Source organism: Glycine soja, chromosome 13 (assembly GCF_004193775.1).
Source record: "Glycine soja cultivar W05 chromosome 13, ASM419377v2, whole genome shotgun sequence".
Taxonomy (NCBI): Eukaryota; Viridiplantae; Streptophyta; class Magnoliopsida; order Fabales; family Fabaceae; genus Glycine; species Glycine soja.
In genome coordinates this window covers 10230394-10241137 of record NC_041014.1, presented here as the reverse complement: position 1 = coordinate 10241137, position 10744 = coordinate 10230394, and the positions used below count along the sequence as shown (strand labels likewise).

Sequence of the window (10744 nt, the reverse complement as noted above, 5' to 3'; positions counted from 1 at the left end):
GAAATCACAAACCAAAAACCTTCTCTTAGCTTTCAAATTACCAAAAACCAAAGATGTATGTTTTTGACTTACGACTGATTCTAAGGTGCACAAGTTGTGTGGATCTTGCACGGCACACAAGTAATAAGGTCCGTTAGATGTGGGCTGTTAGATTTGTGTGGCTGAGATGAAGGCTAGTACACAGGTTTCATGGCACACCTGATTGTACATTTTGTTTGTCTCCATTTTGATGCCGTATATTATATTATTTGTGTCTAAATATATTTTTAATTTCTAATAAATATTTGATTTTATTTTTGTTTTTTGATAAATTTTATTTTGTAATGAGTCTTTAATAAAATAAAAATTTTATTTTTAATCCTTGACATTTTTTTTAGTTTCTAATAAATTAGTAAATTTTATATTTATTTTATAATAAATATTTTTATTTGTTAATACTACATACTAAAACAAAATTTATTAATTTATTAGAAAGTAAATACCAAATTTTATAATTTATCAAACATTAAAACAAAATATTAAAAATAAAGAATAAAAATATTATTTTATTAAACACTCAGTTTAAAAAAATGTATTAAATAAAAAACACAGAAATCAAATATTTATTAAGAAAGGAAAACATTTAGTCTATTATTTAAAACATTTACCTTTTTCACTCTCTTCCAAAAGTAGCAACGTTGGTGTGTCTTCCGTTTTTACACCATCGGCATTCCCTAGCATAACCCATCAAGTATCATGTATGTACAAGAAGCTAAATCATGGAGATTTGTTCGCTTGCAGCTACATTGGGTGAAGAAACCATGACATCTTTAACAACTACATAAATTAAGAATCATTATGAAATATGTCACTTAAACTTACCAAGTGACTCCGTCCGAAAGTACTGCTAACAAAGAGTGACTCATGAATCCAAAAATCTCATGACACTCAATATCTCAACAACCTGAGTTTTTAGACATAAAAGGATAAAATCTGCAAGCTTCAGCTGCAGAAACTATTTTTTTTTATAAAAAAAATGTTTTTTTTTTTAATTTATAAAAAACCAAGTCAAGTATGGCATGGAAAATGTATACTAATCGGGAAGAGTCGTTGGTAGGAAGAGTCATAATTCGAAAATCAGTTTTAAAAACGAATCATGGAAGTCAGAACGAAGGACCAACTCCGATGTAGCTATGACTCTTTTGTTTTGAAAGAAAGACAAAACCTGAAGAACAACCTCTGGACAAATCAAAAATGACTTGCACGTGGTTTTTTTTTTTTTAATAAGTAAAAATGTAAAATCAGGTGTGCCATGTAAAACGCACAATGATATGGCTCATCATATCTAACGGTTCTTATTGCTTGTGCACGTTACAAGACTCATACCACTGGTGCAGTGTAGAATCCGTCTTTGACTTACAGACTTAGTAGTCACCCAAGGCTATCAAACTTGAAACTTGTATATCTTCTGCTGTAGGATCCGGATCCTCTCCTGCACCATTATCTCCAGTCCTCTCCAGCCAGCTTATTTTGAGCCCTTGGATCTTTATTGATGGGTAGAATTAAAAGTTATAGATTATATACAAAAGACAAGGGAATTTTATTGTGATTGGACGGACTATTTCATATAAGTTTAAATTAATATTATAATAAATATTTATTTTTTTATAATTTAAATTTATAAATAAAAAATATTTTAAACGTATAAACTATATTTTAGGTTTATAATAAATTGTTTATATTTTTATACAAGATTATTTTTAAGTATTAACAAATTTATTTAAAAATATATATCAAAACTTAATTTAGAAATAAAAATATATATAACTTAAAAGAGATAATTTCTTTTAAGAAAATTAGGTATATGGATAAAGAAAATTGTTTAAGTTATTTTTTCTAAATTACATGCATCTTTTACTTAAGACATTAATTTTGTCCGGGTCATGAATCATAAAACTTTCACATATTTAATGCAATTACATACTCAAAATTTAAGTCTAAGATTGTTAAGCTAAAATAATCTCACCCCATTTATTCACATGTTCGGTTCACATGTTTGGTGATGTAGTTTGAATAGTCTTTGAAATGTTTGAGAATTATATTTTGAGATAAATGTTAAATTAAATTAAATTTAAAATTAAACCTAAGAATATATTTGAAGGGAATAATAAATAAAAAATTATAAGAATATAAAAGCATTTGTAGGAACTATTATTGAATGAAAGAGATTTTAGGATTTCTTATTGTATGAAAACATTTTCTTAACAACTTTTTTCTTTTAATTTATCTTTCTTGCCTTTATTTCTAATTGAAATTTAAATAATTTGTCAATAAATATAAATAATATTGTATTACAATATCATAAATTTAAAATATAATTTATATGTTTAAAATATTTATTTATTTAAATTTAATTATAATATAATTTATATATTTAAGAGTATCTGTTTATTATAAAAGTTAAGCATATATTAATGAATAATCCAAAATACTATTAGTAAAGTAGTCCAAGCACGCTACAGTATTTCACACACAAAAAAAAAAAAAGCACACTAATACTTTGGCTATTTGCCTTTTGAATATGACTTTAATGTAGCTTTTAATCCCATCCGTTCATATTAATCCAAGGGTTTATAAGGATGCAGGAGAGGATCGGAGACGCTGACTGCAGGAGAGATTCGCTTCCATATATATTGGTATTTTATCTTGTAGAGCATAAACTTTAATATATAACTGTTTAAATATATTTTTAGTTTATGTAATTTAATAATTTTTTTATTTTTTGTCTTAAAAAAGATTGGTAAATTATCTAAAAAAATAATCTTAAAAGAAAAAAGGTTAAATTACAGGAATTAAAAATATATTTAAGTATGATTTTTTATGACTATAAATTATTGTTACAAAAAATCATATAATCATTTAATTAAGAACAAATAAATATCAAACAGTCTACGTGGACAGTGCTTATCGGTAGAAGAGATAGCACAGTATCTTTTATGTGGTGATTGCGAAACCTTTCTTCAACTTCACCAAGTTCTAACAAAACTTTGCTGGTGAAAAGCTACGACCTAGTTGTATTATCAAGTTCATTTAGTTTTTAATAAACTCATGCTATAGAAATATAATACTACTCGTAAATACTAATTGCAATCAAGGGATCACTCAAATTATCACAATTAAAACAAACTAAATTAACGTATTGGCTAAGGAGGACACACAATTGAGATAGGTCATTGCAACTTGTACAGTAACAGCTTTCCAACTTCACCAAGTATTTGGGGTGTGAGTAAAATTTTCCAAGTATAGAATGGGTTTGATTCAATTTTTCATGTCCAAATGTTGCTTTCGATTGGTGAATCGAAGATGTGCACACTGTTAGTAAGTCGAAAGTGACTTTATGAAGGTTGATGTTATAATTAAGTATTGATATTACAATTAAGTTTATATGTTGTTTGGAAAATTTGAAAGTCATTTGATTGCATGATTAAATAGGAGTTGGAAGTGTAATGTGTATTTCGATTGAGTAATCCAAATGTGTGGAGGTCGACAAAGAGAGTTACTTTGTGAAATACATCTAGAGTATGTTTGGATAGAAAATTTTAACTGAGGAAAGTAATTTATCAGAGAATTTGAATTTCTGTAATTTAGAATTCATTGTTTGGATGTTTTCTTGTGAATAATTTAAAATTTTGGAATTTTAAAATAGAATTTTAAACAACTAAATTTGGAATTTCAATTTTCTTCTAAAAGGTGAAAAATTGAAATTCTCTTCTTAAATTCTTCTTCAAGAAACATCTTATGAGATTGTGGAACATCGATCGAATCTGAGCATAGAGGAACACGTATAACTAGCACACTAATCATATCTTTTCTTTTTTCATTCATTTTTTTTCACCCTCATCATTTTAATTTTTTTTATTCAAATATAAAATTTTGAAAATAAAAAAATTTTAATTGAAGTATTTGAAATTGTTAGAATTTAAAATTTTAAATTTCTTCGTCCAAACATACTCTAAGTGTTTTATGAACTCAACTTACGGAAGAATTTTAGAAGAAATAAAGCATTCAATGACAACAACAAATTCATAAAAAACATATGTGGCTCTCAAGCGTGCAATCGAAGACGTTATCAGTAGTTTCCATATAAAAGAAGCGGAAGAATCAGTTATCAATTGTTTTTCGACAGAGATAATGAGAAGACATATGATAATAACTTAGTCTGTTAGAATAAGTTGTACATGGTTGAGTCGATAAAATTAAAAAAAGACATTTCGGTGATATTTTTCTGTGGTTACAAAGATCGCACAGTTATGTTATATCAATACACCACACTTGAAAAATGACTATCAATCTTAAGAGTTAAGAACAAGGTATACCATCCAACTCATACTTTAATGTAATTTACATTTATTGTCAATGCGTTTGATTTATTAATTTACTTTTATGCAATTTTCTACTCTTAGTTTTCTTCTCCAAACTTTAAATTATTTTCATTCACCATTTTTTTTCTCTAAACTTCACTTTTTTAGTTTCAATAATTTTACATTTCGATCACTTTACTTTTCATTATTTTTGCATTTTGTGTATTTCTTTTTATTGATTCAACATTGCATCTTTTTTAAATTCGTATTTGTGATTCAATTTCATAATCAACGAAATGTTTACTTTTGAGGATATTAGTAATTAGTTTTCTGATTTCATAAACGATTATGGTAAGATTGTTTATTTTTTTTTTAAAAAAACACTTTTTTAATAAAAAAAATAAGTAACTTTTTATTTATTAGTGTGTTTGTCTAAATTATTTATGGTTAAAAGAAATTATTTTTTACTTATTTTGATAAACAAATCATATCTACTTGTCAAAAATACTCTTTTTTTTTTAAAGCACTTATTAAAAAAATAAGTTTAAACAAACCAGTCTTTTATCTACACTGAAAATATTTTAACATTATATGATTTTCTGAATGCTTTGATTTACTCATTGGAGTAAATTTTGTCTCGAATTGCTTTTTGATTGATGTTACAATTACAAATTAGCACATTTATTGATTCGAATATAAATTTGATCTTGATTGAAATAATCATTTCGAATAACTTAATTCAACAAAATAACATAAAGATCAAAGTGATGTATCATTGAAAATAATATCATATTTCTCTAAGTTAAAAATTAAAACACTGTTAGTTTAATATAAATAAAAACTCAATTGAAAATATGTTTGATTACTCAAACAAAATTCCTCCATAAACACCAGGAAAGGTGATAAAGATCCCTCTTTGAATCATACTAATGCTAATTTTTTAAGACAAAATGCCAGAATCTCAGTGATACCAGTAATTAGAGATGGATCCTAACGGCTCACAAAAAAGAAATCAAAATTTTTGTCTTGTTTGAGATATGATGTATTCATATTTATGTAATAGAGTTGATCATTTTTTTTTTACTTTATTAAATAAAAAAATTAAGAAATGTTTGAAGCCGACATTAAAACTCGAAATTGATCCTTATGAAGACACCTCCAAGGCCAATCCTTGCGATGATCCTCCCAATAAAAAGTCTATTTAAATACTATCTACATGAACTAGCCTGGACCTGAACTTAAAAATCTATTTGTTTCCTCTCAATTTTTTTTTCTTTGAATTTTACAAGTGTATCAATGCTACCTAATTCTAAAACACACGAAACAGTATTCATATTTTGCTTATACTTATATAAGATAAAAACAAGTGGCTAACATGTTCAACCGCTTTTGTGTAGACCATGCAAAAGAGAAGATTGAAAGGACACATGACCTAGTGGCACTGGCCTCTCAGGTAATTCAGGAATTTCAATGTCACCCTCTAACATCTTAAGGGCCTCAACAATAGTAGGCCTTAAAGTCACAACCCCATGAGCACATAGCATTCCAACAAGAACAAACCTTTCCATAACTTTTACTGGCCCTTCCCTTATTGACTCACAAAAAATTTCCCCCTTCTTTCCAGATTCCACAAGTGTCCATACCCAATCCGTGATTGAATCCGCAGATGAATTCAAAGCATCAAGCACTTTTCTTCCACTCATGATTTCAAGAATCACAATACCAAAACTATACACATCACTTTTCTCAGTTAGTTTCCCATATAGAGCATACTCTGGTGCCACATAACCATATGTGCCAGCAACCTTTGTAGTGAGATGAGATTGGTCCTCACTACCTTGCTTGGCCAACCCAAAATCTGCCAATTTTGCATTCATTTCGGAATCCAAAAGTATGTTGGTAGCCTTAATATCACGATGATAAATTGGGGGTTTGATTTCATAGTGCAAATAAGCAAGCCCCCTAGCCACACCAAGGATTATGTTCTTTCTTTGAGGCCAAGTTAACCTATTAGCACCATCAAAACACAATTGATCACTAAGACTACCATTAGGCATGAAATCATAAACCAAAAACCTCCTCTTACCATTCAAATTATCACTAGCAACGCAACAACCCCGAAGAGCAAGAAGATTCCTGTGCTTGATCTTGCTTATGATCTCCACCTCATAGCAGAAATCTTCATCCCCTTTAGCTTCCAAATCAAAAATCTCCTTAACAGCAACCACAGCACCATCAGAAAGAATCCCTTTGTACACAACCCCATCACCACCTTGACCAACCACATTCCTCGGCGAAAATTTGTTTGTGGCACACTTAAGCTCTGATACATCAAACCATTTAGCACCAGCATTAGGCAAAACACCAGCCCTCACCTTGTTCTCAATCTCCCTGTGATAAACATGTTCCTTCCTTCTCTTATCCCACTTTTTGTACATAACTATCGTCAACAAAGCAAGCACAACACCAATAATAACACCCAACAAACTAAAACCCAATTTCAACACTTCTTCTGTATTACTTGACCCCTCTTCTATTACCCCACTAGAGGGTTGCCTCAGGCCTAGTATGCAAGATGTGGTGCTTACATCGGTTGTACCAAACTGATTCACAACAGCAGCAGCATACAACACTATGTAGTAAAAACATTTTGTTGTGTTAGCATTTGGGTCAATAGTTGTGAGCTGAGAAGTGACTTGGTATGCAGCTTCAGTGCAAGTTTTGCAACGAGTTTTGTCTTTGAGGTCTCCATTGCAAAAAGTGTCTACTGGGCTAACCATGCCAACCCGTTGCGTCCAATCAAGCGTGGTTCTAATGCCTGCACAAGCTGAAGCATTGAAAACAAACCTTGTTGAGTTAGGGAAGCATAAAGGGACCATCTTTGGTGGAATTGACAAGGCTTGAAGCCTGAGATTGAAGTCATGTAAGCAAGAGGAGGAAGTGCTTTCATTGGGAAGGTAAAATGTTTTAGTGTCTTTGAGGAGTTCGGCAAGGCCAATGGCAAAGACACTGAGAAGTATGTCGCAGCATGGTTCTTTGTCAATTGGGTCTTTGCATGTTGAAGTGTTCCATGGAATGGTGTCAACATAGCTGAGATCTATGGGGCATGAGAAAGATGCAGTAATCCAAGGTGCGAAAATGGTGAAGAGGGACATGAGAAAAAGGAGCATCTGCATCACTTGCCTATCCATTCGGTGGGTTTGTGGTGGAGACACAAACACATGTCTTTGGAGTTTGGACCCATTGGTAAGAGATCAATAGGCATTTTCAGAGAAATGGGACTTTGCAGTCAACATCTGCTTTGCATCGGTCAAAATGCGCGTTTTGCTTGAACTGCAACCAAAAAACGTTTGCTTCATGTAAAAGTCACTTGTGGCTATTAAAGTTTACCATAAATTCTTATTAGAAATTTTACTTTTTAAAAGTCACTTGTGGCTATTAAAGTCACTTGTTTACTTAAAAGTCACTTGTGGCTATTAGAAATGTTATGTAAATTGATTTATGTGTTTAATAGTAGTAGTTTATAGAGTTAAATATATTTTTAGTTTATGTAATTTTTTTTATACAAAATTATTTTTTTGTTTTTAGTTGTTATAAATTATGTATTCTTGTTTTTTAATTTTTTTTTGTTTTTGGTAAGGAGCTAATCAGAATGTACTCTTGTTTTCCAATATAGTCAATTCGTCATCATCAAAATGAAAATTATTTTATAATGTTAAAAAAATATTATAAACATGGATTAAAATTAAAAGACCTTGGTTGCTTAGTCAGTAGTTTGTTCTTTGAAGAAAAAAAGAGGGTTTAGGCCTTTTTAATCTCAAGGACTGGAACCGTACCCTCCAATGTGTTAAAACAAAGATCTCAGGCGGTTAAACCTTTGATACTTTGTGAATGGGGATATAAAAGAATTTTCAAGCGGTTAGTCCTTTGAACACTTTTGTATTAGGGAAAGGGAAGAATCAAAAGAATTCCCAGACTGTGTCGTTTTAAATTCTTTGACAAGGGAGAAGGGAGACACAAAAGAATTCAGACGGTTAGTCCTTTGTTCTTTTGGAAAATGAAGAAGAGAGACACAAAAAGAATTCAGGCGGTTAGTCCTTGGCGAATTCTTTTTGGCAAAGGAAGAAGAGAATGAAAAGATGAATAGCACAAGTTTTCAAGGTTTGGAAAACCAGAAAACTTTTGGTACAAAGAAGAAGAAGAAGTTCAAAGAGATTCAAGGCTTGTAAAGGATTGTATGAAATAAGTGTTCAAGATTGAAAGAATGAATTAATTGAAAATGCAAAACAAAGTCTTGCTTTTATAGACTCTTCATGTCTGGTCAAGAAGACCATTTAGAAGAGTTATAACTTTTAGAATAACTTAAAACCAATTTGAAAAAGTCAAAACCTTTTTGAAGGGATACATCTTTTGATTTATTCAGAAACAGTCACTGGTAATCGATTACCAAATAAGTGTAATCGATTACACAAAGCTTTTATGTGAAAGGGTGTGACTCTTCACATTTGAATTTGAATTTCAACGTTCAAAAGCACTGGTAATCGATTACCAAAACATTATAATCGATTACAGTTTTTTGAAATTAATTCGAACGTTGAAAATTCAATTTGAAAACTTTTTGAAAACAATTTTGCTACTGGTAATCGATTACAACAATCTGGTAATCGATTACCAGAGAGTAAAAACTCTTTGGTAAACATATTTTGAGAAAAATCATGTGCTACTCAATTTTTGAGAAAAACTTTTCATACTTATCTTGATTAAGCCTTCTCTTGATTCTTGATTCTTGACTCTAAACTTTATTCTTGAGTCTTGAATTCTTCATGATTCTTATCTTGAACTCTTGAATTCTTCTTGATTCTTATCTTGAACTCTTGAATTTTTCTTGATTCACTTGAGTTGTTCTTTGATTGATCTTTGATTGATCTTTGAGCTTTTTGTCATCACCTTTGTCATCATCTTTTGTTATCATCATTGTTATCATCAAAACACCTTTGAATCACCTTTGATTCACCATGAAGCTTTGCTTCTACAATCTCCCCCTTTTTGATGATGACAACTTCTGAAATCAAGAAACACACACACACTTTTTCCTAGTTGATCACTCACATCAATTCTCCCCCTTTGTTTTTGAATTTATGTTTATCTTAAAAATAAGTTGATTACTCATGTGAATTCTTGATTTAATCCCATTTCTCTCCCCCTTTGGCATCAACAAAAAAACCAAAGTGCGTATCAAACAAATATAAAACATACATAAATGACTAATCATACAAGATGTAACATCCCAATTTTTCGTAAATAAATTTAAAAAGCTTTTTAGTAAAAAATAAATAATTAAATAAATATAGAGCAAATAATAGACTGAGTACCCTAGGTATAAATAGTTATGTTAAGTCAGCTGCCTCCTTTTTGGCTTCATTTTCGTTTTTCCTCTTCTCCTCTCAAAACTCTTTCTTTTTCCCGCAATCCACCAAACCTATCTCAGAAAAATGACGATCTCGAACCTGTTCACCGTTGGAATGTCGTGAAATTTGAGTATCATGTTCACAAACCAATTCCGAACATTCTCACCGTTGATAATTTCAAAATCATATCTGAGCTTAGAGAAAAACCCTTCGCATTGTAGCATTTTAATTTCCCGCAGAAACCCAAAACTGTCTCGGTAAAACTATGATCCCGGTTTCGTTAGCCGTTGGATTTTGATGAAATTTGGATATGTTGTTCGAAATTCAATTCCGCACGCTTTCACCGTTGGGATTTCCGAGATAATATTCGTGGAGGGAGAAAAAGGAATCGCATGAAGACAGTACAAGTGGAGGTTTCAATCTCTTCTCCGTCTCTCTGACGTTTGGGAATTCTATCAGAGCAGTCGGATGAATAATTGAAAGAATTTCAGGGAACCGCTAGAGATGTTGCTATCGCTGGCTGAAGACACGTGAGTCCGCTCAGAGGTAAGGGGATGAGTTATTCACAATTGGGGATTTGTGAGAACATGTGTAGGAATCCTTAGAGGATTAAATTGGGGTTTTATTTTGGGATGTTAGTTAAATTACAATTTTTTTCCTTTATGATTATAAATAAAATATTGATGTCCTAATGAAGATTGCTTGATAAATTGTGCTCTTGATATTTGTATGTTTTGACCTATGATTTTGATATAATTGTGTAATATTATTTGAGGGGTTTTAGTCCTCATGTTGTGATGGTCTTTTATATAAATTGTTATATTGAGGATATGAAATGATGATTCAAATTGTGAGTATGTGATGAATTGTAGAATAACATGTTACTTTGAGATTATAATATTGTTATTGAGATTGAGTATAAGTGTAAAGTTAAACATGTGTTAATTTGTGAGATACGTGTAAACATGTGATGGTGAATTGTCACACTATGAGATG

At 30.6% G+C, this 10744-nt stretch overlaps 1 protein-coding gene across 1 annotated transcript; it reads right to left on the bottom strand.

The window, feature by feature from the left end:
* Window positions 1–5464: 5464 nt before the first annotated feature.
* Window positions 5465–7633, bottom strand: LOC114381147 (probable receptor-like protein kinase At1g11050). The gene has a single exon (XM_028340330.1). It carries the CDS (start codon window positions 7529–7531, stop codon window positions 5720–5722), a length of 1812 nt encoding a protein of 603 aa, XP_028196131.1. The 5' UTR covers window positions 7532–7633; the 3' UTR covers window positions 5465–5719.
* Window positions 7634–10744: the final 3111 nt, after the last annotated feature.

Excerpts from the sequence above, each read along its gene's own strand:
- LOC114381147 (XM_028340330.1), bottom strand. The coding sequence starts at position 7,531 with ATGGATAGGCAAGTGATGCAGATGCTCCTTTTTCTCATGTCCCTCTTC.